Source organism: Periophthalmus magnuspinnatus, chromosome 18 (assembly GCF_009829125.3).
Source record: "Periophthalmus magnuspinnatus isolate fPerMag1 chromosome 18, fPerMag1.2.pri, whole genome shotgun sequence".
Taxonomy (NCBI): domain Eukaryota; kingdom Metazoa; phylum Chordata; class Actinopteri; order Gobiiformes; family Gobiidae; genus Periophthalmus; species Periophthalmus magnuspinnatus.
In genome coordinates this window covers 26,981,041-27,007,259 of record NC_047143.1, presented here as the reverse complement: position 1 = coordinate 27,007,259, position 26,219 = coordinate 26,981,041, and the positions used below count along the sequence as shown (strand labels likewise).

General features: G+C 42.0%; 2 protein-coding genes across 2 annotated transcripts; both read right to left on the bottom strand.

Annotated features, from left to right (window-relative positions):
* Positions 1-382: 382 nt before the first annotated feature.
* rbm46 (RNA binding motif protein 46) lies at positions 383-20,989 on the bottom strand. Its single transcript, XM_055228904.1, has 11 exons — positions 20,895-20,989; positions 20,212-20,392; positions 18,292-18,448; positions 17,995-18,124; positions 14,971-15,068; positions 13,931-14,119; positions 12,806-13,052; positions 7,947-8,146; positions 4,310-4,412; positions 2,962-3,082; positions 383-443 (listed from the first exon to the last, which is right to left on the bottom strand). Exons 1-11 carry the CDS (start codon positions 20,977-20,979, stop codon positions 383-385), a joined length of 1,572 nt encoding a protein of 523 aa, XP_055084879.1. The 5' UTR covers positions 20,980-20,989.
* A 2,747-nt stretch (positions 20,990-23,736) lies between these two features.
* On the bottom strand, positions 23,737-25,583 carry LOC117385988 (lecithin retinol acyltransferase-like). The gene is made up of 5 exons (XM_033983295.2): positions 25,408-25,583; positions 25,199-25,304; positions 24,659-24,733; positions 24,364-24,519; positions 23,737-23,944 (listed from the first exon to the last, which is right to left on the bottom strand). The coding sequence occupies exons 1-5, from the start codon at positions 25,581-25,583 to the stop codon at positions 23,786-23,788; spliced, it is 672 nt and encodes a 223-aa protein (XP_033839186.1). The 3' UTR covers positions 23,737-23,785.
* Between the last annotated feature and the right edge of the window lie 636 nt (positions 25,584-26,219).

Here is a 26,219-nt window from a genome sequence, read left to right as displayed (position 1 = left end):
GCTGAAACCAGACTGTATAAAGAAGTGACGGAGTGAGTGTGAAGTCACCCACAGTGTTCGGCACCAAATGAAGCTCATCGAGGCTGGAGCAGGTGTAGCGGTGAATTTGGAGGTGAAATTAATATTTGGAATTTGTTATTAATGTTCATATCTTGATTTACAGACACAATAGTGAAATAAAACCCCAGGATCATGTAGAGGGTTAATACGAACATTTAAGACCAGAATGAGTCTGAAGCAGCAGAGACAGAGAGAGGGGACAGTTTTTCAATAGAAAGTGAATTGGAGCCAGAGTCGAAGGAGCAGGAAGTGCACCCATGATCACTTCCTGTTTGGAACGCGGCGGCTAGCAGGTTAGCTATGTCCATTTATATATACTGTCTCAATGGTACAAACCTAACTGTCCGTCACAAAATGGCTCCTTCTTTTGCTGTAGATTCTCCCTGAACGAGAGACAGAGACAAGACTGAAAACATCAGGTCAAATTTTATTCCAAAGTTCAGACGTGGACAGAGTGAAAAAAGAGGCTCACAAATAAAATAAATTAAAACAATAAAAACAAAACAAGTTAAGCATACAAGTATAAACGGACATCGTTACGTGTGATGTTTGTGTGATGTTTGTGTGATGTTTGTGTGATGTTTGTGTGATGTTTTTGTGTGATCTTTATATGTGATGTTTGGGACTAAAACATGCCACGTTTGGTTCATGTGGGCTTTAACACTGTATACAATTTTAAATAAATATATCTTTCACTTTTTACAGATTGGTTTGAGTTTTTGATGCAATATTTGATCCTAATCCTAGGAGTTCTAGCATTTCCTGATTGTTTTATTTTGGAATTTATTTTTACAATTGAAAGGAATAGAACAGGAAGTCAGTGAGGAGCGAGAAGGTGCATTTTCCAAAATAAAATAAAATAAAATTAAAAATTATTAAAAGTTTATTTATTAAATTCCATTTTGACTTCAGTTTCAAATGACAGCTCTGTTTTTTAAAATATCTTTGTTCTAAATGATCAGTCTTTTCTTACTTAAAGTAAAATTGCTTCTATAATTTATAGAATTAATTTGTGGCAGTTTGGAAGTGGTTTCCAATTGATTTTATTTTATTACCATTTTTTAGAATTTGGACAAAACAAAATATAAGTAAATGTTTTAAACTGTGTTTCATTAAAAATTCAACAACATTTTAGGAGAAAATAAATGTTAAAAGCGTTCAAATATAACCTGGTTTAGAGTAACAGAGAGGAGCAGCAGCCGAATGGAGAGGAGCCTGGAGCCCCGGTTTAGTCCCGGTTTAGTCCCGGTTTAGTCCCGGTTTAGTCCCGGTTTAGTCCCGGTTTAGTCCCGGTTTAGTCCCGGTTTAGTCCCGGTTTAGTCCCGGTTTAGTCCCGGTTTAGTCCTAGGTTAGTCCCGGTTTAGTCCCGGTTTAGTCCCGGTTTAGTCCCGGTTTAGTCCTAGGTTAGTCCCGGTTTAGTCCCGGTTTAGTCCCGGTTTAGTCCCGGTTTAGTCCTAGGTTAGTCCCGGTTTAGTCCCGGTTTAGTCCTAGGTTAGTCCCGGTTTAGTCCCGGTTTAGTCCCGGTTTAGTCCCGGTTTAGTCCTAGGTTAGTCCCGGTTTAGTCCCGGTTTAGTCCCGGTTTAGTCCCGGTTTAGTCCCGGTTTAGTCCTAGGTTAGTCCCGGTTTAGTCCCGGGTTAGTCGTCGCTGCTCCTATTTGTTTCTCTGTTGAATCAAAACACCATTTGAAAAATAGTAACATTTTTCCACAGATGGAGTTAACCCTGAACAGTCCCACTGGCTCAAATATGTCTCTTTAAAACATTGATAAAAGTTCAGTTTAAACCTGGTCTAAAACATTTGCATTTCTGTCGCTCACAAAAGACATAAACACAGAGCATGACGCAGGACAAATTTAAACATCTGAACAGGACTGAAGGGAGGAACTGTCAAAACAAACCTTCTGAAGTCCAGAGATAAGACCAGAGATAAATCCAGAGACCAAGACCAGAGTCCAAGACCAGAAACCAGGTCCATGATCCAGGGCCAGTCCAGGACCAAGACAGAACCAGAAAAAGACCTCAGTCAACCCTAGTTTTCTGCAAAGAGGGAACACAAAGTTGGTGTGAGGGCAGCAATCTGTTAATAATCAATACTAAATCTAGATACTCATTTTGGTGTTTTTATTTCACTATCGTGTCTGTAAATCAAGATATAAACATTAATAACAGACAAATCAGGCACCTTTTTCCCCAGAGGCCTCTCCCACTAGCGTGAGCAACAGGTTCGATTGACAGCTTTGCTAAACGCCTGCTCCCTGCTAAAACAGCGGGAAGAGGCGTTACCTTCATCAGCCTCGCTACAGATTGGCTGTTTGGTTGCTCTGGTACTCGCGGTCAGAATTCCAGATATTGAACTCAGCTCCAGATTAGCCGATATAACCACTAGCCTCGATGAGCTTCATTTGGAGCTGAAGTTGTGGTGATGTCACACTCAGTCAGTCACTTCTTTACAGTCTATGGTCTGGATTTAAAGTGCATATGGCAGGTTTTTGTGTCAGTTTAAACCTTCAGTTAACAATATAAAGGTGTCATTTATTTTCATTAGTCTAATCATTATTTCTAATTATAAGTTCTAGTCTTTGTTAACATTACGGTTGCTAGGTAACAGTTATGACATTACCTCTGTGTATGTCATATCTGCTGCCCGTGTCCAACCAGGAAGTAAAATTATAAATCGAAATGTAAAAAGACATTTTTAAAAAAACTAGGCAAGATTTTGAGTTAAAAGTTAAATCTAAAGGTGTTAAGTGTGTGACGCGTCTGGTGTGTCCATCAGGTACACTCATATCACTCACAGTGTTTCAGTAAAATGGAGGCGGCGGGCTGAGGTAGAGGCGCTGTGATTGGCTGGGAGGCAGTGCAGGGGGCGGGGCCAGAGGAGACAGAGGGGCCAGAGGAGACAGAGGGGCCAGAGGGAAATGTGGAGGCAGAGGCAGGCAGGGGGTCAAAGGTCGATCGCAGGTCAACACCGTGCTGGACACAGGGGGCGGAGTCCGCAGAGAAGGGGAGGGGTCCCCCACTGCTATAAGAAAAGAGTGACATTAGTTTGGACACAGTCGTGGAGTTTTTATCAAGCATTTTGTGCCATGTGTTTATTTTTACAGTTATGTTTTAATGATGTTGATAAAAGACACAATATTAATCTTAAAATCTTAAACCCAGTGAGTAAAAAATAGACTTGTTTTTGTTGCAATGAAAAACTAAACACATACTTTCATACTCTGAGAGGCATAAAACATATCTCCATGGAGACTTGTCTGAAGTTTTAACTCTCTGTCCACAAAATCACATACTGTCCCCAGAAAGTACAGTACAGGGCCCCCGAGTACAGGGCCCCGAGTACAGGGCGCGCAGAGGGAACGGCGCTGTGTAGAGAGCGCACAGAGGGGCATTTAGCTCATGTTCACAGTTAAATGTTCTAAATTGTAGATTTGTAGATTTATAGACGCCAGTGGAGCTGTTGCCAGGGGCGATGACTTCCTCTTTAACTCCAGCGCAGACAGATGTGGTGTAACTGTCCTCAGAGTCGGACTTTCAGCTCGTTCTGTTACGTTGCCAGATAACTGTGTGATGAGTTTAATTTGAGAATGTGATAAAGCCTGGACCAGTTTAAAGTTTAAAACTGCTGAAAAAGCCAAAAGAGGAACTTTTTTGGAACAATCTCTAAAAATGTGATTTATTGTTAATGAAAGTTTAAAAAAGGAGCTAAAAAAATAAGAAATCTCACAGCACAGATGAAGGGGGTCTCCTGGTGGGGGGTCCACTACTCTCACTGGTCTAATGTTTCCTCATCACAAACAGACCTGGAGCGGTGTGTGAATAAAACAAAACACAAGTCCTGGTCTGTTTTTGACGAGGGAACAGCAGTAGAACATGACTCAAAGCTCACAAGAGTCAATTTTGTGCGATATAGGACCTTTAAACTTCCCTCCACTGAAAATGTTTCATATTGCACCTTTATTTATTTCATATTACAAAAGCAATGTGTTTGACGTAGTTTAGGTTGTCCGCCACCTGCTCGTCTCCATGGAGATGATTGCTTTTCATTGAATGTTCCACAGTATGCCATTAAATGCATCTATGTATCATGCCATGCCAAGTTACAGCTCAGATCTGTGGAGTGGTGACATTCTCATGACCCTCCACAAGGAAAGTTGCATAGTTCACCTTTAACTTTGCATTAAACATATTAAATGTGATGTAATTGAATGTGTAAAGTGCGTTGACAGTGATGGATGGAGTGAGTTACCGAGGTTCCAGAGAGTGGTCTGAGCCGCCAGCTCTTTGGCATCGTCCACAAGAACACACAGTTTGTCTGGGATAAAAGTGCTGTGTGTGGATGAGAGAACCACCTACACAAACACACAAGAAACAGGTCAAAAAACACAACACAAACATGCACAAAACGGTTCAAAAACAGAACACAAACACACAAGAAACAGGTCAAAAACTCACACAAACACACAAGAAACGGGTCAAAAACTCACACAAACAAACAAGAAACGTGTCATAAATACAACCCAAACATGCACGTAACAGGTCAAAAACAAAACAAACACAGATATGAGCCCAGAGAATAGAGATGAGGAACAGAGAGGCCGCTCTTAATGATTAAAGAGGAGGTATTTTACTCCTGTGGGGCATTAAAGAGGAGGTATTTTACTCCTGTGAGGCATTAAAGAGGGGGTATTTTACTCCTGTGGGGCATTAAAGACGGGGTATTTTATTTCTATGGGGTATTAATTTCTAACACATAACATATTTAGAGCATGTTACCTTTGTATTAGGGTTATTCCGATATCAATACTGGGCTGGACAAAAGCTGCGATACGGCACATTTTTCAGGTATTGGATCTGTGATTTAGTCTGAGGACTCGCCGATACCTCCAGTCTGTGGCTAATGCTACAGCTAACACCAAGAGCACCAAACAACAATGGCGCTAACACAGACTTTGTTTATTGTGCTTAATTAGCCACGTGCCCAGAGGATGAGGTCTTTTTCCAGGCCTCACTGTTTTTATCCTCGCTCTGTGGCACAAAGTGAAAGTACAAAACTGAGTCACCTCAGTCCACTCCCTCACACCGGGCGGTGTCAGACTGGAAACTGCACAGACTCATATGCCAAGAATGAAAAAAATGTGCTTGTTTATGGTGAAATAAACCCACTTTTCACTTTGTCAAACACAACCTTGAAAAACATAAATAGAATGCTTGGAAATAAAATAACGTAAACTGCGTAATAAAGGCGTAAATACCAGTGGCCACATAGCATGAAACATTTATGAAAGAGGAGAATATAAAAGGTACCTGCACGCGGCGTCCTCCGTGTGGCGTTCAAGGACACAAACATGTATGGGATATGAATGACACTAGAGAAAACTAATGTAAACATCTCAAGGGCAAGACTGAAGGAGGCAGGGACGAGCCGGGAACTTTGAGAATAAATCAAACTCTTGGCACAACTTGTATTTTATAAAGTGTAAAGCTGTATGGGTTTATTTATTACTTTAAATTATTAATATTAGGAGAAGAATCCATATATTCATTTGATTTATGTGCAAACATTCGCCTCAACTGTACTAGGCTGGTGTAGTTCTAAATCCTTTAGTCACATCACCTGGTTCAGTCCTGGTCCAGTCCTGGTCCAGTCCTGGTCCAGTCCTGGTCCAGTCCTGGTCCAGTCCTGGTTCTGTCCTGGTTCTGTCCTGGTCCAGTCCTGGTCCAGTCCTGGTTCTGTCCTGGTTCTGTCCTGGTCAATAAATATTGTCTTCAAAAGCTCGTCAGAGTGAGATGTCTGTGCTTTTAAGGATCTTTACACTTCATCATAGTAAACAGTAGTAGCAGAGTGAGACCTCTTCAGTTTCAATAGTTTAGACTGAGTGTGACGTCACCACAGCGTTCAGCTCCAGTCAAATGAAGCTCGTCGAGGCTCGAGCAGTTATCGCGGTGACTTTGGAGCAGCATTTCCATATTTGGAATTCCTACCGCGAGTATCATAGCAACCAAAGAGCCAATCAGAGCCAGGCTGTTGAAGGTAAGGCATCTACCCAAACGCACCGATAGTTTAGGAAGGAGTGGGCACTTAGCAACGCTGTCAATCAAACCTGTTGCTAACGCTAACAGGAGCGACCTCGGGGAAAGAAGGACCTGATTTGTCTGTTATTAATGTTCATATCTGGATTTACAGACACAATAGTGAAATAAAAACCCCAGGATCATGTAGAGGGTTAATACGAACATTTAAGACCAGAATGAGTCTGAAGCAGCAGAGACAGAGAGAGGAGACATTTTTTCAGTAGAAAGTGAATTGGAGCCAGAGTCGATGGAGCCAGATGTGCGCCCATGATCACTTTTTGTTTGGAACACGACAGCTAGCAGGTTAGCTACATCTGTTTATATAAACAGTCTGGTTTAGCTCTTGCGTTTATCTTTAGTGTCTGGTTCTATACTATTGAATCTGTGTTTATAATGAGGACAGAGGAGGAGGATGTGATGAGGCTCTGCTGGTCAGTACAGATAGATTGTAGAAGAAGCTCTCAAGGTCAAACTGAGATCAAAATGTCACTGTGCTGCATATAATTATAGAGTAATTTTATCATCCGCAAACCAGGAAGTAAGGCTGTTGCACAGTTAGCATTATAGCTGTTGTTAGCAGTAGCATCACGGTAAACTGTACTGACTTTTGAAAGTTGTGAAAAGTTCTCATAATTAGGATTAGGAGTAACTTTGGACAGCTGCAAACAGAAGTGAACTATTATAACGTTTTTAAGCCAAAGCCTTTCATATTACAAGTGCACAGCCAGAACGGGATTAAACCAAGACCTCGGCAGCTCTACGACGTCTATGATGAAATAAAAATATGATTCTAAAGGGTATTTCTCTCAACACTGATGTGCCCTTTGAAAATGATAAAGTCAAGTTGAAAAGAAGTAAAGAGTCATTTTCCTATAATTAGCGTTGGTGTAGCGTCCCGCTGTCGCCCCCTGCCTCCGCTGACAGATGGGCTCAGATTAAATATTAAAGTTCAGTCACGGATATGTGCTATCGCCGCGGTAACGCACGTCATATTAAATTACACCTGCCTTAGTGAATATCAGGCTCTGGACACAGAAAAGTCCAGAAAGTCAAAAGTCAAAATGTCCTCACTTGAATAAATACTTATATCGTACAATAACAGAAAGATATTTTCATCCGACAGTTTTTAGGCTTGTTTGATTTGACAAGTGAATTAACCTGTCAGTCAATCACCGTCAGACAAACACCTGCTCAGTTTGTCAAAACAAGTTTAAAGACGCTGTGCCAGGGTTTAGTCCAGGGAGACCAGAAAAATGTGTCTCCAGGGCAGATATTTTTAATGTATATATATATAGCACGAGCCATGAGGAGCAGAGAGGAGCCATGAGGAGCAGAGAGGAGCCATGAGGAGCCATGAGGAGCAGAGAGGAGCCATGAGGAGCAGAGCAGAGAGGAGCCATGAGGAGCAGAGAGGAGTCATGAGGAGAGAGCAGAGAGGAGCCATGAGGAGCAGAGAGGAGTCATGAGGAGAGAGCAGAGAGGAGCCATGAGGAGCAGAGAGGAGTCATGAGGAGAGAGCAGAGAGGAGCCATGAGGAGCAGAGAGGAGCCATGAGGAGCAGAGAGTTTGACTATTTTCCCAGAAAAAGCCTCAGATCAAACTGAAGTGTGAACATTCAGTCACTGTGTGAAACATACACAGTTTATGTGAGGATCATAACTGTCCTTTTATGGACAAATGCAGGCGTTAAAGGGGCGTGGCTTGAGGTGGGGTCACATGGGCAGATTCCTGCTGCAGTTTGCACCTACAGAGGGTTTTAGAAAACACAATATTTTCACCTGGCTCTTTATAAACGAGCCTCAGGTCTTTACCTTGTACAGCAGCAGCAGTTTGCCGTCGTACCCGGGCGTGGAGTACAGGTGATACTCTGGAGGAGACCAGTAGTTTTTTCTACAGAAGTACTCGAGTAGACTCTGGGCGGAGCAGATCTGGCTCTGTTTGAGTGACAGGAGGCTGGTGGGGCTCAGGGACGTCCCAGGTAACAGTGGGTACATGCACCGCTCCACGCCATCTACACCAGAAAAAGAACATAATAAAGACAAAAAATATTTTTATTCACTAAAAGTTTTCAGGTATTTAATACTGAAAGTTGTTTTATCCATTTTATATTTGAAGTTGTATTTGGTGAATTTAAATACAAGGATAAAACTGAATAAGAATATTTTTGTCTCATCACTGACGCCCTGTGGATAAAACGAGCCCTAAAATCCTGTACAAAACCTCAAGTTTCTACAGCTGTTTTAAAACATAAAGCTCATTATGAAATCAAGAAACTTCCTCTGGATAAATAATTGGATTAATATTATTCAAAGACTCACTGTCCAGCTCTGACTTTGATTAAATTAGATTAAAAACCTAATCATCCAGTGTGTGCAGAATAAATATATATTTTATGTTTAGTCCATCTGGCCCAGGCCTCTGCTGTGGTTAGTTTTACATCCACATTTTGTGTGATACCCGACGTTTTAACACATTTCTGATGGATGACCTTAATATTATCTGGATATTCTCACTGGGATTATAAAAATAATTCATTTTGGTCGATATCACTCTCTGATCTTGAAGACTAAACACTCACAGTAACATTAAATCAACACTACAGGTTTAAATAGTCCATAAATCTTGGTTGTGGTGGTTGGAGGAGCCGATCGCACAGATTGGCAGCCTCACGTCTGTCAGTCTGCCCCGGGGCAGCTGTGGCTCCAGTAGTTTACCAGAGGAGCATGGATACTGCAGTAAAGCACCCGGTGCTGTATAAATACACTGTATTCTTATTATTCATTTGTGGAGGCAGAAGGGCTCAGTGAAGTACACACAGTGAAGTACAGTGAAGTACAGTCAGTGAAGTACACACAGTGAAGTACAGTCAGTGAAGTACACACAGTGAAGTACACACAGTGAAGTACACACAGTGAAGTACACACAGTGAAGTACAGTCAGTGAAGTACACACAGTGAAGTACACACAGTGAAGTACAGTCAGTGAAGTACAGTCAGTGAAGTACACAGAGTGAAGTACACACAGTGAAGTACACACAGTGAAGTACACACAGTGAAGTACAGTCAGTGAAGTACACACAGTGAAGTACACAGAGTGAAGTACACACAGTGAAGTACAGTCAGTGAAGTACACACAGTGAAGTACACAGAGTATGTCTGTTCAGTTATAAATGTCTGTGGAGTTCAGATTTAATGTTTTTAATCTGTGCTGTGCAGAAGAAGCTGTGTAAATCAAAGAGTGGGATTGTGGGTAATGTAGTTATTTATGATTTGAGCTGCAGCTGTTCTCATTACAGTGCATGTAATTACAGCAGCTCTGGAGTGTTTTATGGATCCACACAAACACACGCCACACTGTCAGGAGAAGGTTTTCTCTTGGTCCAGTTTCAGGCTTAGTTCAAACCTAGTAAAGTCTTGTCCTGGTTTAGTCCTGGTTTAGTCCTGGTTTAGTTCTGGTTTAGTTCTGGTTTAGTCCTGGTTCAGTCCTGGTTTAGTCCTGGTTTAGTCCTGTTTAGTCCTGGTTCAGTCCTGGTTTAGTCCTGGTTTAGTCCTGGTTTAGTCCTGGTTTAGTCCTGGTTTAGTCCTGGCTTAGTCCTGGCTTAGTCCTGGTTTAGTCCTGGTTTAGTCCTGGTTTAGTCCTGGTTTAGTCCTGGTTTAGTCCTGGTTTAGTCCTGGTTTAGTCCTGGTTTAGTCCTGGTTCAGTCCTGGTTCGGTCCTGGTCCAGACTGTATTTCCAGACTGTATTTCTGTTTGCTGACACAAATGTTCCATTACTTTGGAGTTGGGGTTTTATAGAACAGGACTGAGCAGGACTGACTTACGTCCCTCATAACCTACATCATAAAACTCTATGTCAACAAGCGCTCGTAAGTCACACTACATTACCCACGATGCACTGCCCTGGGACAGCGCATGAATAAGAATGAGATATGCTTAGTGGTGCACTGGTGTGGTGTTATTGCTTTGCCTGCAATGTTTCAGTGTGGCATTAAAACACCTCTGCAGAGACAAGCAGGTCGTACAGCTAGACCAGGTTACACGTCAGATCTGTGGAGAGGTGATCCAGCTCACAGCAATACCCTTTTCAAAGTATTTTTGAGCAATATTAACACCTATAATGAAATAAATGCTAAATGGATACATGTAAAGTCATACTGTGGAACATTTCAGGTAGAGAAGGGACGAGACACGAGAGGGTCCATGACGAGAACAGGATGAAATTTTGAAATAACTATCTGCAAACCAAAATAATTGTATCAATCCCCAATTTTGGTCACATAATTTTTAATTTGTTAAATGTTTGTATAATTATTGTGTTGTGAGCTGCAGTGGAAGTACTTGATTTTGTTACTCGAGTAAAAGTACAGATACTGAAGCAAAAAAATACTGAAGAAAAAGTATCACATGAAAAAATCTACTTAAATGTAAAATGTAAAGATATTTTGTGCAAATTTTGAGTCTTATAAAGCTTCAAATGTGGTGACTTTGATAAAGATTTGAGCTGAATTTTGTTCAATAGAAATAACTTAATTAACATATTTTTCCTAGCTGTTTTTATTGAATATTTGCATATCAGCAGGTCTTTCTAACGATATCAAAACATTAAAAAAATCAGTCCAGTTCAACAATGTAGTGGAGTAGAAAGTACAGACCCTGCTCTCAAATGTACTCAAGTAAAAGTAAAGTTTCCACTTTAAAATCTACTTAAGTAAAATACAGATACCTAAACTTTTTCCTCATGTACACTACTTTTACTTCATCACTGTTGATATAAAGTTATAAAAGTGACCAAATGAAATCGTTTTCCTCGTCTGTGTTTAATGGCCTGAATGCATTTTAAAACAGACTCAATATTTAAACACAGATCAGTTCTACAGTGGAAATCCCACACGCCTCAAATACAATGTGTGTTACACTTGATGTTTTATTATTACAGTGATAAAAGTCAAACTGGATCTGCTCCTCTCTCTGTTCTCTCCTCCCTCCTCTGCTGCTGTGTGCACATGGTGCAGAGGGACAGACACAAATGTAAGTATCATGATTAGGGTTGTTCTGATACTGCACATTTTTCAGATATCGGTGAGTACTCAGACTAAATCACAGATCCGATACCACTCTGTATTTTCCAGAATGAAGACCTGTAGTTGTGAGCAATGCTGCCGTTGACATCTACGGCGAATGCTAAGGCTAACGCCCAGAGCAGGTTAAACGCAGACTGTGGAGTCTCTGCAGACACTTAAACCACACGAATAATGACAGAAAAGACATGTGTGTTTGCTCTTCATTTACCCTTTGTAGTGGACAATGAACTTAGTCAAATATCTACATATAGTGCAGCACTAACACGACAAAAGTGCTGACACCAAAACAGCGCTAACATCACAACAGCACTAGCACCAGTGCTAACACAGACTCTGTTTCCTCTCTCTGATCCATGTGCTCTGAGGACGAGGTTCCAGGCCTCACTGCTGTTTTTATCCTCGCTCTGTGGTACAACGTGAAAGTCTTAAGTGCTTAAATCAGCACAACTCATCATCAGGAACATTAGACGTCTGACTCTGACACTTCAGTCTCAAACTTTCATTTATTCTTCTGGATGTTCTTTAGAGATACACTTTTACTAGTTATTTTTTGCTCTTGTGTTGTAATAAAAGTCAAAGAGTCACCACAGTCTACTTCCTCACACTGTGCAGTATCACACTGGTATTAGCATCGACAAGTACACCAGGGCCAAGTACCGTATCAGATCAGAACTACACTAATGGTGTGTAAACCCTTCTGTCCTGCTTGTTCTGATTCTTGCCACGTGCAGCTTCCAGACGTGTTATTCACACTCACTTGAGCTTTTTAACGTAGAGCGAAGGTTGATTTGCAGAGAGCCTCTTTAAACCAACTACGGCAGAAATCAATGAGCGCGGTCAGTTCTGCTTTTGTTTAAATTAAAGAAAGGTCTTTGGGGCTGGAGATGAGAACAGAGAGAGAGAGAGAGAGAGAGAGAGAGAGAGAGAGAGAGAGAGAGTGAAAGAGAGACAGGGAGAATGGAGAGAGAGTTCATTAACATTAGAGGAAAAGGCCAAGCGACGACTCAGGTAGGAGGCCAGAGGTAGATGTTATAACAGAATGCAAATGAAACTGAGGTGAGTTTGAAATGAGCAGGCAGAGAGGAGGACAGAGAGAAACAGAGATATAATGAGAAGGAGAGAGAGAGAAAGGGAAGGAAAGATAAAGACTGGGAGATATGAGGAGACAGGGGGGAGAGAAGGAGAGTAGAGGGAGGAGAGGGAGAGAGAGGAGATAGAGGTGAGAGAGAAAAGGAGGAAAAGAGAGAAAAAAAGAGGAGACAAAGAGAGAGAAAGGAGAGAGGGGAGAGAGGGAGGACACATTCAGGACTAAATCAGACCCTAATCTGCTCCTGGGCGAAGTGCAAAACATGAATCGTGATGTTTTTTCCTCATTTTCACTTGACTTTTTGAAGTGTCTTTTATTTCCTCAACAAACAACAAAACATCTGGTCTCCTTCTGCCTTCAAACCTGTCCACACCTGTCCTCCCATGTACAAACCTGTCCACACCTGTCCTCCCATGTCCAAACCTGTCCACACCTGTCCTCCCATGTCCAAACCTGTCCACACCTGTCCTCCCATGTACAAACCTGTCCACACCTGTCCTCACCTGTGTGATCCAAGTAGAGCCCCCCCGGTCTGGAGGGCAGGTCTCTCATTGGCCCGTCTCCGTTGTCATTCCGGTGCGTCATAAACTCCGCCCCTCCTTCGGCTCCTGCACCGCCCCCTTCTGCTGTCGCAGTGGCAACGCTCATGAGCTTACTGTGGTTACCGTTGCCCGGGTAACCCCTGTTGTGGTGCTTCCTGGCCACGCCCCCGCCCTCTCGGTTCACGGTGACGGGTTTGGCGAGTGACACCTGGAAAAAAGAGCCACCAGATGATACTGTTCCTGTTCATGGATTTCAGCTTTCTGTTTATAGGCGCCATTTTGAGAACTTTAAAGGGACATATTACACTAAACACAACTCCAGGTCTGTTTTTGAGGAGGGAACAGTTTAAGAGTCAATTTCGTGTGATACGGGAGTTTTAAGTCATTCAAAAGACGGGATGTTTTGAATTGTGAGTTGCTATGGTAACAGTGCTAATCTTAAGTGAAGGATTTGTATAATTCACTTTATAACTTCATAACTTTTAGGTAGATTTTCAAACATTTTCCTGACACTGGTGATGTGTTTGTCGTTCATCATAAATGTGCTAAAATGTTCGTTTAACCTTTTGTGTTTTAAAATCCACAGACTCTTTTTCGCAATAATTGAGAAGTGCAGAAAAATCACCTTGTTCATAGTTACAGTTTAGCTCTTGATGAAAACAATAAACTCAATATTCTCATCATTTCAGTTTTATTTTGAAAACAACATTAAAGTGGAGCTAAACACTAAACACACTTGGATATGGATGGGGTTTTAAGCAGCTAATGTTCTAAGTCAACTTTTGTGCAAACTAGGTTCATCTTCAGCTTTTGGGTCAAACACGTCTAGGTGTGTGCCGTCTTCAGTGGCCTCTGCAGCTTCAAGTAGTTGGTGACATCATGAAAGACTGCCCTGAAAAGAGCCAGGTGTTTCTGATACAAACACCTGTCCCCTGACCCCGCCCCTCCAGTCCTCCAGACGTCGCTGTTGTCCCACTTTAACCTGTCAAATTACCCTTGTATTGGGATTAGTGACAAACAGACTGAGCCAATCACAAAATGGCTGCTGTCGGATTAGCGTCTGTCATGTCCGCTCTAGAGTCCTACCTCGACCGCGGCTCCGTCGATGACCACTCCATTCATCAGGCCCAGGGCGGTCAGGGCGTCGTCACGGTGATGGTAGTGCACAAAGGCGTAGTCCGTGAGCTTTTTGACTCGTTCCACACTTCCTGGTTTGAACCGTGAAAACTCGTGCTGCAGAGTCTCCTCCGACGTGCTCAGCATCAAGTTACGCACCTGAAAAAAACAGACCCATAAGAAGAAATGCGTTAACACAATCACGTCCAGGAATCAAACCGGAGACCACCCTGTCGTGAGGCTCATGTGCCAACCACTATGCCACCCAATACGATCACAATATTTGAGCTTAAAAGAAAACGCTATGATTTTGTGGCAAGTGCCTCTAAATGACAGAATGACAGTTATGAAGAACACGGCGAGTTCATTACGAGCGCACCAACTTTTTATTAGTCAAAACATTTCTCTGATAAAAACTAAATTTGCATATTATCAAAAACAACCTTCAGAAACTCCTGCTCATTCTCCCTTTGAACGACCTCGCCCGAGATGTGTTGTCTTTTTTAATGTTTATAATTTTGCGTTTATGTGTGTTCTATGGGCGTTTTATGGGCGTTTTATGGGCGTTTTATGGGCGTAGTTGCGGCCGCTGCGGGGACATTGGGGGCAGTTATGGAGCAGAAAAAGCAGAAAAATCATTTGGCATTGCGTTTTCTCTGTTTGTGTCTGAGCTCATTAAAAACAAGTGGAAAAATAAATCTAAAAGGATTGAGGATGGAACAAAGGCTTTGAAAAGAGCGGCAGATGGGAGGCGAGATGTAAAGCCACTCCACAAACGTTAACGTAACTCCACAAACGTTAACGTAACTCCACAAACGTTAACGTAACTCCACAAACGTTAGCTACCCGCGTTATGACGGAAATCAAAATTATATCACCATTTTTACAATTTTTGGCCTGGGGGTTTCAGAGTTTCTCATTAAGGGCTCTGTACCTGATTTTTCCCCAAAACGTTTCATTGCCAGATAATCAGGAAGTGTGCTTTAGCATGCTAGTTGTTGTATATTTACATAGAGCACTCGGACGCGCTGCATCACCTCCTCGTCCACGTCCTTCTCAGGCTCTGCCCAGTCCACCTGGACTGAGTGGCCCCAAAGCTGGAACGTACCTAAAATAAACAACACAACCTGTGAGTCAGATGCCCTCCCATCGTTAAGGTACAGTTTATTATCTCCATGGGGAAATTTGTTCTCTGCATTTGACCCATCCTTTAAAGCCATTCAATATTCAAATCCTTCTATTTCCCTGTGTGTCAGATGCCCTCCCATTCTCCCATATCCCTGTGTTTGTCCTGCTGCTGGGGCCGATATTTGCCTAAACCAGGGGTCACCTTTTTAAACCTGAGAGCTACTTTATGGCACTGAGTCGTACCAAGGGCGACCAGTTTGAGACGCTCTTCTGAAATAACACATTTTCTCAGTTTGCCTTTAGTTCTATATTATTAATAATGATAAATGGTGATCATCTTTGTGAACACACTGATCATGTTAAATACACTGATCACATTAATGATTTCTCAAAATAATTATCAACAATGAGCAAGGAGGGAAACAGATCAGTATTCAGCACTTTAACTTTACTAATCTTAGTAATTGTTAAATTTCCAGATGACACTTACATCACTACACCTCAGGAAAAGTGTCCCATTTTCACTATCCATTGACAAACCTTTTTAACAAAACATAAATAATCTACATTGCACCGTGTTTCATAAAGTTATCAATTATGTAATGTTAAAGAAAAATAAGCTTACATATTTTTAAATAAATCTCGGTTGCGTTGTGTGACTTTTTCACCGGTGTCGTGAAAAAAGCCTATTGTTTACCCAAAGCTGCGTTTAGCTCTGGGCTTGTTCTGTCCATAGTGCGCGTCCCCGTGGGGAGTGCGCGTCCCCGTGGGGAGTGCGCGTCCCCGTGGGGAGTGCGCGTCCCCGTGGGGAGTGCGCGTCCCCGTGGGGAGTGCGCGTCCCCGTGGGGAGTGCGCGTCCCCGTGGGGAGTGCACGTTTCCGTGGGGAGTTAGTGTGGAGTTTTGTGAGACGTAGTGACGTGTCCCTCCACATTGTGTCTTTGCCGTCACCACAGTCGCTCCGCAGATACGCGCAGGTTTCTTTTACAGTCTTAAATGGTTGTGAAAGTGATCTCTTTATTTTCTACCATGTTTTGGAGTAAGAAACTGCATTCAGCGCATCCTCACAGTGCAGAGGGAGCACTGGTTTTGTCACACGCACAATACTGACCGAACTGATTGAAGTGAGTAGGTCAAAGTTCACCTTAACTTATCTAAACTTCACGTATAATGAACATATGTTTAAGACAGTGTCATTTTTAAATCTATATAAACGCAAGGGTGATGAAAAACATAGCAACAGAATAAAATAAAACTTTAGATGCAGCTCATTAGTGAGTTGTGCTATTTTTAGAACCGGTCTGCGGGCGACTCACGAGGGGCTTGGGGGCGACATGGCGCCCGCGGGCACAGTGTTGGTGACCCCTGGCCTATACTGATATTTCACTTTTAAAATCTAAAACAAGGCCCACAAATGTGTGTTAAACTGGAGTAAAGACCTAATAAACTTTTCAATTTAGTAAAAATAATAATCGATGTATTTATCAGGGACGTACACAAACAGTCAAAGAATTTCTGTAAAATTTTTTATTCCTGAGTCTGTTCAAAAAGACCTAAGGACAAACTGAGAGACACAGACTGAAGACAGTATCGGTCAATATCGATATTTGAACCGATATATCGCCCATCCCCAGGACATTCTTGTGATTATTTAAAAATTCAGACACCAGGTCAAACATGTAGGGTTTTTATTTTATTTAGATTATTTGATTTATTTAGATTTAACTTTATTTTAAGGTAAAATAAATGAAATCTGCTGCTTGCTCTGGTGAAATATCACTGTAAAGAGGCAGTGTCCATCAGTCTGAACAGGAAGTGAATATATTCGTCATTATAGTTACATAAGGTATAAAGGACAGATACTTTCAAAAGTATCTCCACATGTTATAGTTTAATATAAAATACCAGGAAAATACATTATGTATGACTTCATTAACTTAACTTTTGACTTAATATATGCTCAAATAATTTCCCTAGTGGATGGCTGAAGTTTTCAGCGTCCATGTTGAAACTCTCTCATCTCTGCGTGATGTGGAGTTCGGGCGTGTGGACTGAACTTACAGAATCCCACTGACCTCTTGTTGATGTATGTTTCTATAGTGTCCACAGCCCAGAGCCTGCCCCCTGTAGTTTGTGAGCACTGCACATTTCATGAATTTAGAATCAAAGCCAGAAGAGCTGCCACCCACCGCTCACAGGCCGATCAGAGGCCGCAGGGACCAGGAAGTAAACAACAAGAGCAGAAATGTCTGACAAGAACAGGCTATTAGCTCAAACAAGAGGGATTTCACTGAACAAGGTCAGACCAGCTCCAGCAGGCAGGCTGAAAGAGAACTGAAAGAGAACTGAAAGAGAACTGAAAGAGAACTGAAAGAGAACTGAACCAGGACTGAACCAGGACTGAACCAGGACTAAACCAGATCTGAACCAGGTCTGAAACATAACTAAATCTGGGGTAAATCAGGTCTAAACCAGGACTGAACCAGGCAAGAAGGACACAGCAGCATTGAGGCTTGTTCTCTGTGCAATTGCTCCCTCTGCAGGTGGTTTGGTGAAGCAGTTCCTTAGTAAAGTGTAGTCATTTCAGATGGAGGACAAGCGGAGATTCAATGTTTTTGAAAGAGATACCCAAACCTCATTTACAAACTTGTAACATTAATCCTAAAATTCTAAAACTGACAGCAATTGTGTTTTGGGGTTGAAAAATAGCACCACTTTCTGAAGCTACTGTGAAAAAAGAAATCACTTTTGTTTATTTATACTGAGACACTGAACTTTGTGCCAGTTTTTGTTTCGTGTGGATAGGCCCAGTAATTACAGAGATATTAACCTCTGTAATATCTCTATTATCTCTGTAATTGAGAGTGGTGCCCTGTCTCAGTCGTGTTTAAACTAGAGTGATTCTAACCTGGGATGAGTTTTCTTCGGGCCAAAGCAGCCGCCTTATGAGACTCGTACTCCACAAAAGCAAAGCCTCTGTTTTTGGATTTATCGGTGGAGCTCGGGTAGACGATGACATCCACCACGCCGTCGGTCACCTGCAGAAAACAAACAGGATCCAAACAGCACAGCATTTAACACAAGCAAATATGGCACGTTTACCTACTCCACTTACAGTGATATGTGGAAGGGCATCTTAAAAATCTAGGACCAGAATCAAACCAGGATGGTGTTACAAAGCCTCAGCCTCTCCAGTGTCTCTTACCTTCTTCATCTCCTCCATAATCTCTTCTTTCTTCTTGTCCTTGGGTATGGATCCGATGAAGAGTCTGCAGTTGTCCAGACTCAAGCAGACGCCGATGTACTTGCCTGGCATGATCTCGTAATTATCCAACATCTGAATGGCCCTCTGCACCGCCTCTCTGCCACAGAGCCACGAGAACACACGTCAATGACATGTGTTCAAGCGAGGTGTTTAAGTGAAAGTTACACACAACTGGAGTTACCTTTACACATCGAATTATACCATTTAAACATAGCAACCAGCACCAGCTGTTTGAGTTTTATGTGTTTGTCCGATGAGGCTCATCTTTATTTGTCAAGGACCATGTACAAATTCATGAATCTTATAAAAGAAAAAAATGATCTGTACCAGATTTAGCTGCTGCTACTTTCCATGTGCAGTCCCTGAGCAGGTGAACACACATTAAAATACACATTTCATTACAATTACATAATAAGACTAACAGTTCACCATTAACATTAGCAGTAAAATATAGTAAAATGTCCTCATGTTCAATACATCATGTTAATACAGTCCATACCAATAGAAAAATCATAATGTTCAGGTTTTTACAGTGAAACAGAATAGTCCAAATGAACCAGACTGATGTGGACACATTTGATGATCTAAAATGTACTTTTTCAAATTTCTAGTAAAATTATTCAAATCTACAGTTTCAGCCTGTCAGGAGATGATTCCAGAAAAAGCTGCCTGAGCAAAGGCTGAGGATCTTCGATAATGTATTTGAATAAATTATTTTAATGTATTTGAATAAATTATTTTTCAGGACAACAGCGCCATCTGCAGTCCCAATTCTTCAGGACAGCATCCCAAGTGTGAGAGAGTCTAAGGTTTAAAGTTGAAAACTCTAACCAATCATCCACTGTGCTTCACTATTACTTCCATTGCATGTGACTGCATTTAGATTTTTTGCCTGAAAAGTGTGAATTTTATAAAACAGGTCCACCCAAGAAAGTATTTGTATTTATATTATGTTTGATATTAACAAACAAGTGTCAATATGGGACACAAGGAGGGTCTGGTTCAAAGTGTGTTACTGTGACAGGCCTCTCTGTGCAGTTGTATTAGTACCTGTTGGTGTACGCGACAGGCCTCTCTGTGCAGTTGTATTAGTACTTGTTGGTGTACGTGACAGGCCTCTCTGTGCAGTTGTATTAGTACTTGTTGGTGTACGTGACAGGCCTCTCTGTGCAGTTGTATTAGTACCTGGTGGTGTACGTGACAGGCCTCTCTGTGCAGTTGTATTAGTACCTGGTGGTGTACGTGACAGGCCTCTCTGTGCAGTTGTATTAGTACCTGTTGGTGTACGTGACAGGCCTCTCTGTGCAGTTGTATTAGTACCTGTTGGTGTACGTGACAGGCCTCTCTGTGCAGTTGTATTAGTACCTGGTGGTGTACGTGACAGGCCTCTCTGTGCAGTTGTATTAGTACCTGGTGGTGTACGTGACAGGCCTCTCTGTGCAGTTGTATTAGTACCTGTTGGTGTACGTGACAGGCCTCTCTGTGCAGTTGTATTAGTACCTGGTGGTGTACGTGACAGGCCTCTCTGTGCAGTTGTATTAGTACCTGTTGGTGTATGTGACAGGCCTCTCTGTGCAGTTGTATTAGTACCTGTTGGTGTATGTGACAGGCCTCTCTGTGCAGTTGTATTAGTACCTGTTGGTGTACGTGACAGGCCTCTCTGTGCAGTTGTATTAGTACCTGTTGGTGTATGTGACAGGCCTCTCTGTGCAGTTGTATTAGTACCTGTTGGTGTACGTGACAGGCCTCTCTGTGCAGTTGTATTAGTACCTGTTGGTGTATGTGACAGGCCTCTCTGTGCAGTTGTATAAGTACCTGTTGGTGTATGTGACAGGCCTCTCTGTGCATTTGCATTAGTACCTGTTGGTGTACGTGACAAAGGCGTAGCCGCGGTTCTCTCCACTAAACTCCATCATGAGTCTGAATTCGTAGATTCTTCCGGCGCGTTCGAACAGCGGCACCAGCTCGTCTTCGTACATGTGTCTGGGAATCTTCCCCACAAACACCTCACAGCCTCGAGGCGGGGGCGGACCCTCCCATCCTGAAACACACACTGGTTTAGAGGGTAACAGCGCGGACGTCTCTCTCACACAGGAGGCGCCTTTGTCCTGGTTTCATCAGTATAGAAAATCTGATGCTAATCAAGTGGTAAAAGTAGAATCGACACTAGAAACTAGATCCTCATTGTTCACAGGTATCGATACTAAAAAAAAGTCCCATTCACAGGACAGAAATGAACCTTTTCTGAGTATGCCCATGAACCTCTATGGAACCTACCTGGAGCACTGAGGGATTACACAGATATGAGGCCACGTGGGAATATAAGGGAAAGTACTACCATTTAATGTGGAAAATGACATTCTATTGTCTAAAGAAAGAGTGTTTGTTGTTATTATCATTGTGGTATGGAATCAGTATCGAGTATTGAGTGAATTTCTTAGTATTTAAATTAAGTTTGAAATGTTAGTTTCATGACAACACTACTATCCTAACCCTAAACCAGGTCCACACCCAGACTAAACCCAGTCTGTGTGCAGTCCCACCTGGTGGAGGTCCTCCATACTTCCTCTGGCCGTTCTCTTGGACCATGTTGTAGCCCGTTTTCTCCATCAGAGCCAGCAGAGCCATCTCTTTAGCACAAAACGCCACCATCAGAGGACTGGCCCCTCTGCTCTGGTCCTGCTCTAAGTCCTGCTCCGAGTCTAGCTCCAAGTCCTGTTCCGAAGACTGGTTTGAGTCCAGATCTCCATCTAGAACAACACAGACAGAGATGTTACATTATCAGATTTCATTATTGTCCAAAGAAACTCATGAATATTAACTGATCAGTGACATCATGACCACACAATATTTAAAGAGCCATATTACACGATTCTCTGATCTCTGTCCTAATGTTGTTTCCTCATCACAAACAGACCTGGAGTTGTGTTTTGTTTTGTTCACACATGTTTAACACACAAACTCTACATATTTAGCTTTTCTTTCAAATTGAAAACACTCTGTTCCACCTAGAGATGTCATCATGTGGTAATATAAGAAGTGCTTCACTGTGTTTTTAAACTGCAGAAACCTGTTTGTTTTTTTTTTTTTTAAATCAACAAACAAAAATGTTCAATATTTTTCAGCTAATAATAATAATCCAAGAAGCACAACTCGACGCAATCAGCATTTTACAGCACATTAGCGTTTTATATTGTAAGGAAACACGCCAAAGTTCTTCTGGTTGTTTATTTTCTGAACATGAGGGCTACTGTAGACCTAAGCCAAAACAAGAGCCGTACAACAGCTGGAACAAGTACTGTTTTGTTGCTTAATGAAAAGTAGATACTGAGGTCAAATTTACTCAAGTAAAAGTAAAAGTATGGCATGACAAAATGGACTTGAGTAAAAGTATTTTGTTTAAAATGTACTTTAAAGGTAAAAGATCTTATTTTTTCTTCTGAATTTTGTTTCTGAATTTTTTGTATTTATTTCTGTTTTGCTCAAAGCCGAAGCTTGAACTCGAAAACTTTAGTCAGGATGTTTCCACAAACATGGTAAAAATAACTCCTCAAATCATATGAAGAGTACTTTTACTTTTCAGTCCAGTTTAACAGTGTAGTGGAGTAGAAAGTACAGATACTGCTCTCAAATGTACTCAAGTAAAAAGTAAAAACTACACACTGTAAAATGCACTTAAGTAAAGTCCAGATACCTAAAATTCTACTTAAGTACAGTACTTTGCTACATGTATTTCATTACCTACCACCACTGGTCTCAACTCCCCAGAGCCAGTCTCCAAACTGACCACTAACTGACCACTAACTGACCAGTAACTGACCACTAACTGACCAGTAACTGACCAATGGAACCTCCACGTGCTCTTGTCGTCATGGCAACCAAATGTCACGTACAAAAGCAGTTAAATTAACATCTAAGCATTTACAAGAACAACAAAACCTGTCAACTCTAAATTAAGCACAGAATATCACATCATAACAATATAATAAAACACATACCATTAATAAAAACCAAAAAATATAAAACAGATTAGCTCCTTCGTTATGTTTCGGCTTGAAAATAAAGACGTTTATCATTTACTTTTCTATCTGTGAACGTATTACCAAAAGTTAAGAAATATTTGGAAGACAGTCTATAAAATACAATTAAATTAAAAAAAAAAGTTGAATTTGTTAAAGTTTATGAGTTTGAGCTCGCGCATCTGTCAGACTGCAGCGGCGCCATTTTGATTTTGATTTATTTTTTACGTTTTCACACAAATATAAAGAAATTCAGAAAAACTTACCAGATCTGTCTTTGGCCATTTTCATCCAGTTATATTATGACGTTTTAATGTGGAAAAAGTAAAATTAATGCGGAGAAAATGGCGGGATTTCTGTAGCTAATGTTTGACCCCAGTCACGTCCCGCTCTACTGCGCATCTCTACTGCGCATGTCAGGACTTTGGCTCTTTTAGTGAACCGAATCTTTTGGAACCCTTCATTTGAAAGAGCCGTTCAAAAGACTGGCTCTTTTCATAGTTTAGTTTAGTTAGTTAGTTAATTTATTTTTTGTTTATATGACAGAAGCCAATGTGAGAACTTAATTTAAGGCAAGACAAGGAAAGTTTATTTGTATAACACAATATATTCATAAAGTAATTCAAAGTGCTTTACAGAATAAGAAAGACATTCAAATCACAAACAAATCAAATCATCAAAAGTAACATTAAAAGTGAAGAGGCAGAATAAAACCCTTTCAGTCTTATGCACAGCTGAACAGAACCGTTTGACAATGTTTAAATCTAGGCTCAAAGTAGAAGACTGTTCCAGGTTTTAGCTCAAGGAAACTCAAATGCTGATTCTCCGGGTTTAGTCCTGTTTTTGTCCCGTTTTAGTCCCGTTTTAGTCCCGTTTTAGTTCCGTTTTAGTCCCGTTTTAGTCCTGATGGCCCTGGTTTAGTTTAGTTGTAAAATGAGTCGTTCATCATCCGTGCAGGCAGAGGGAGCCACAGCCCAAACTCCTTCAGAATAAACTAAATCATGTCATGTACCTGCTGGGGGGGGGGCTCAGTGCAGGGAGGAGTAGTAGTAGTAGTAGTAGTAGTAGTAGTAGTAGTAGTAGTAGTAGTAGTAGTAGTAGTAGTAGTAGTTCTTGTTAAATCCTGATCTTAGCCTGGTTAAGTCCCTCTTTAGTCCATGTATACTCTTGCTTTGGTCCAGATTTAGACCTGTTTTTTAGATTTACTTGTCGCTAAGATAAGTCCCAGTCTGATATAGTCCCGGGTTAGCAGGTCGGCCTGGTTTGGTGTGGGTCTTCAGTGTTTCATTTAGTCCTGGTTAAGTTCTCGTTTAGACTTTAGTGTTTGGTTGACAGACCTGAACAGACTCTAGTGTTTCAAATATATGAAGTTTATTTGATTATTTTTAATATTTGTGTCTGTTACAGGAATAATGTCACGAGGCCATCCAGACGAGGAAGGGCATCAGGAGTAAAAGCAGGAGCGTGTAGGGGCTCAGAGCAGCCTGAAGGTACAGCACAAGCCCCGCCCCCAGCAGCCACGTCACCTTGGCAACGGCCCGACTCAGCACCAGGCTTCGGACCGTCTTACAGAACTGAGGACGGGAAAAGTAAAAGATTAGACCTGGTTTAGACTCTGGCTCTCTGGCTCTCTGGCTCTCTGGCTCTCTGGCTCTCTGGCTCTCTGGCTCTCTGGCTCTCTGGCTCTCTGGCTCTCTGGCTCTCTCAGATTTGTGCACATATTTTAATCACAGAACAATGTGCTGCAGTTTCTCAACCAAAGAACCTTTAATCTGCTGCAATGAAACAGGAATGTGACACATTTCACAAGGAGCACGATTTCAGTCAGAGATTTATCCTGATTTAATCGTGTTTAAAGTCCTGGTTCAGTCCTGGTTCAGACCTGGTTTAGACCTGGTTTAGACCTGGTTTAGACCTGGTTTAGACCTGGTTTAGACCTGGTTTAGACCTGGTTTATTCCCAGTTTAGACCTGGTTCAGTCCTGATTCAGTACCTGGAAGGTCTGGAAGCTCATGCTGGTGCCGTAGCGACAGTACATGACGTAGTGCTCACAGTTGAACCAGAGGAGGCTGTAAGGGACCTGTCCCCGGAGCCGCTCGGCCCTCAGAGCCACTGCCTCTGGGTCCAGAGGAGGAAGACTGCTGCAGACCTGGAACAAGAACAAGTCCTGGTTTAGTCCTGGTTCAGTCCTGGTCCAGTCCTGGTTCAGTCCTGGTTCAGTCCTGGTTCAGTCCTGGTTCAGTCCCGGTTCAGTCCTGGTTTAGTCCTGGTGGAGTTCTGGTCTGGACCTTGTCTGTGGGGTTGACGAGGATTTCAGACCCGTAGGCGAAGTCCTCCACAGAGTCGACTCGTACACTGCCGCGCTGAAACAGTCACAGAGAGTAACCATGGTTCTATGAGTTCCAGATGTTCTCACACTTCACTGCAAAACTGGACTAAACTGAGACTAGAGTCTGGAGCTCGACTCGTGTTCTGTTCTAGATAAACTCCAGATATTTTTGCGAAGATTTTGATTATTTCCCTCTCACTGTAATATTTGAATAATATTTGAACAGTTCATTTGCAAAAACAGATAGATGACATTTAAAAGTGATTGGAGTTTTGTAGTTTACGCTTTGTAGAGCATTTTTTTCAAAAGCCAAATGTATTTTACTGCTATGTAATTATATATAACTCCATCTCTTTTACTTCACATTATTGTCAGTGATAGTATCTCTAGAAGAAGGTGACAAACAGAAAAACACTTTTCGGACATTTTTTCAGAGATGCTGTTTTATATTGAAAAAAAAAGTATTTAATATAATTATCATGAAATAAGTTGATTAAACCTTGAGGAGGACGCCTAAGATGAGTCTGGTGTTGGTCACCATCTTCTGGATCTTCTTTGGGTCACTGCTGATCACAGGCATAATGTCAGGGATGAAGTGAGCCACTCTGCAACACAAACACCACGGCCTCAGTCCTGGTTTAGTCCTGGTCCAGTCCTGGTCCAGTCCTGGTCCAGTCCTGCTTTAGTCCTGGTCTAGTCCGGTCTCACCTGCCTCCTCCCAGGTAGATCCCAAAGTGGATGAAGAGTGTGCGTGGGACCTCCAGCAGATCTCCTCGTTTAAACTCGTCTTCGTCCTCTTCCTGTCGGTTCTTCTTCTTCTTCTTCTCTTCCTGTTTCGGGGTCAAAGCGGCAAAAAGAACCGGGAGGAAACAGAGAGGCACCATGGTCCAGACTGAACGCCCGAAAGATTTAGACTGAACGACTGAAAGGCTCTGAGTGACCAGTGAACTGAGGGAGGAGGAGGAGGGGGGAGAGGAGGAGGAGCAGGAAGAGGAGGAGGTGCAGGAGGAGGAGGAGGAGCAGGAGGAGGAGGGGAAGAGGAGGAGGAGGAGGAGGAGGAGGAGCAGGAGGAGGAGGGGGAAGAGGAAGAGGAGGAGGAGGAGCATTACAGGATTTCAGCAGGATCAAGTTGACAATTGTTGCATATTTGATTTGATCGTTGGTTTAGTCCTGGTCTAGATGATAAAAAAAAGAAACAAAATGAAAATGTACCTTTCAGTCACTTTCTTTGTTTTATTTTTATCAGAAGTCTGCACGTCTCCTCCCTCTCACCAGGAGGTCGTGGGTTCGACTCCTGATCTTTTACGTAGTTAAATGCTTTAGTTTTGAAATCGCAGTTTCTCAATAATTCTCTCTAATCCTCTGACATTAAATCCAGTCTCCACGACGTCACTGTAGAAACAAAATGGGTCAATGAACAAATCTGTGAATCTAAATCTGAGAATGTTACACAGTATGGCATTAATCTATGTTGCACGTGTTCAATTATTTTGTTTAAATTTTGTCATTTGCTTGTCTCC

Excerpts from the sequence above, each read along its gene's own strand:
- rbm46 (XM_055228904.1), bottom strand. The coding sequence starts at position 20,979 with ATGGCTCTGCTGGCTCTGATGGAGAAAACGGGCTACAACATGGTCCAA. Across the intron at positions 18,449-20,211 it reads TTTGTCACGTACACCAACAG|AGAGGCGGTGCAGAGGGCCA; the intron begins GTACTAATGCAA and ends GCTCTGTGGCAG. Across the intron at positions 18,125-18,291 it reads TTATGGAGGAGATGAAGAAG|GTGACCGACGGCGTGGTGGA; the intron begins GTAAGAGACACT and ends TGTTTTCTGCAG.
- LOC117385988 (XM_033983295.2), bottom strand. The coding sequence starts at position 25,583 with ATGGTGCCTCTCTGTTTCCTCCCGGTTCTTTTTGCCGCTTTGACCCCG. Across the intron at positions 25,305-25,407 it reads ATCTACCTGGGAGGAGGCAG|AGTGGCTCACTTCATCCCTG; the intron begins GTGAGACCGGAC and ends TTTGTGTTGCAG. Across the intron at positions 24,520-24,658 it reads TCGTCAACCCCACAGACAAG|GTCTGCAGCAGTCTTCCTCC; the intron begins GTCCAGACCAGA and ends TTCTTGTTCCAG.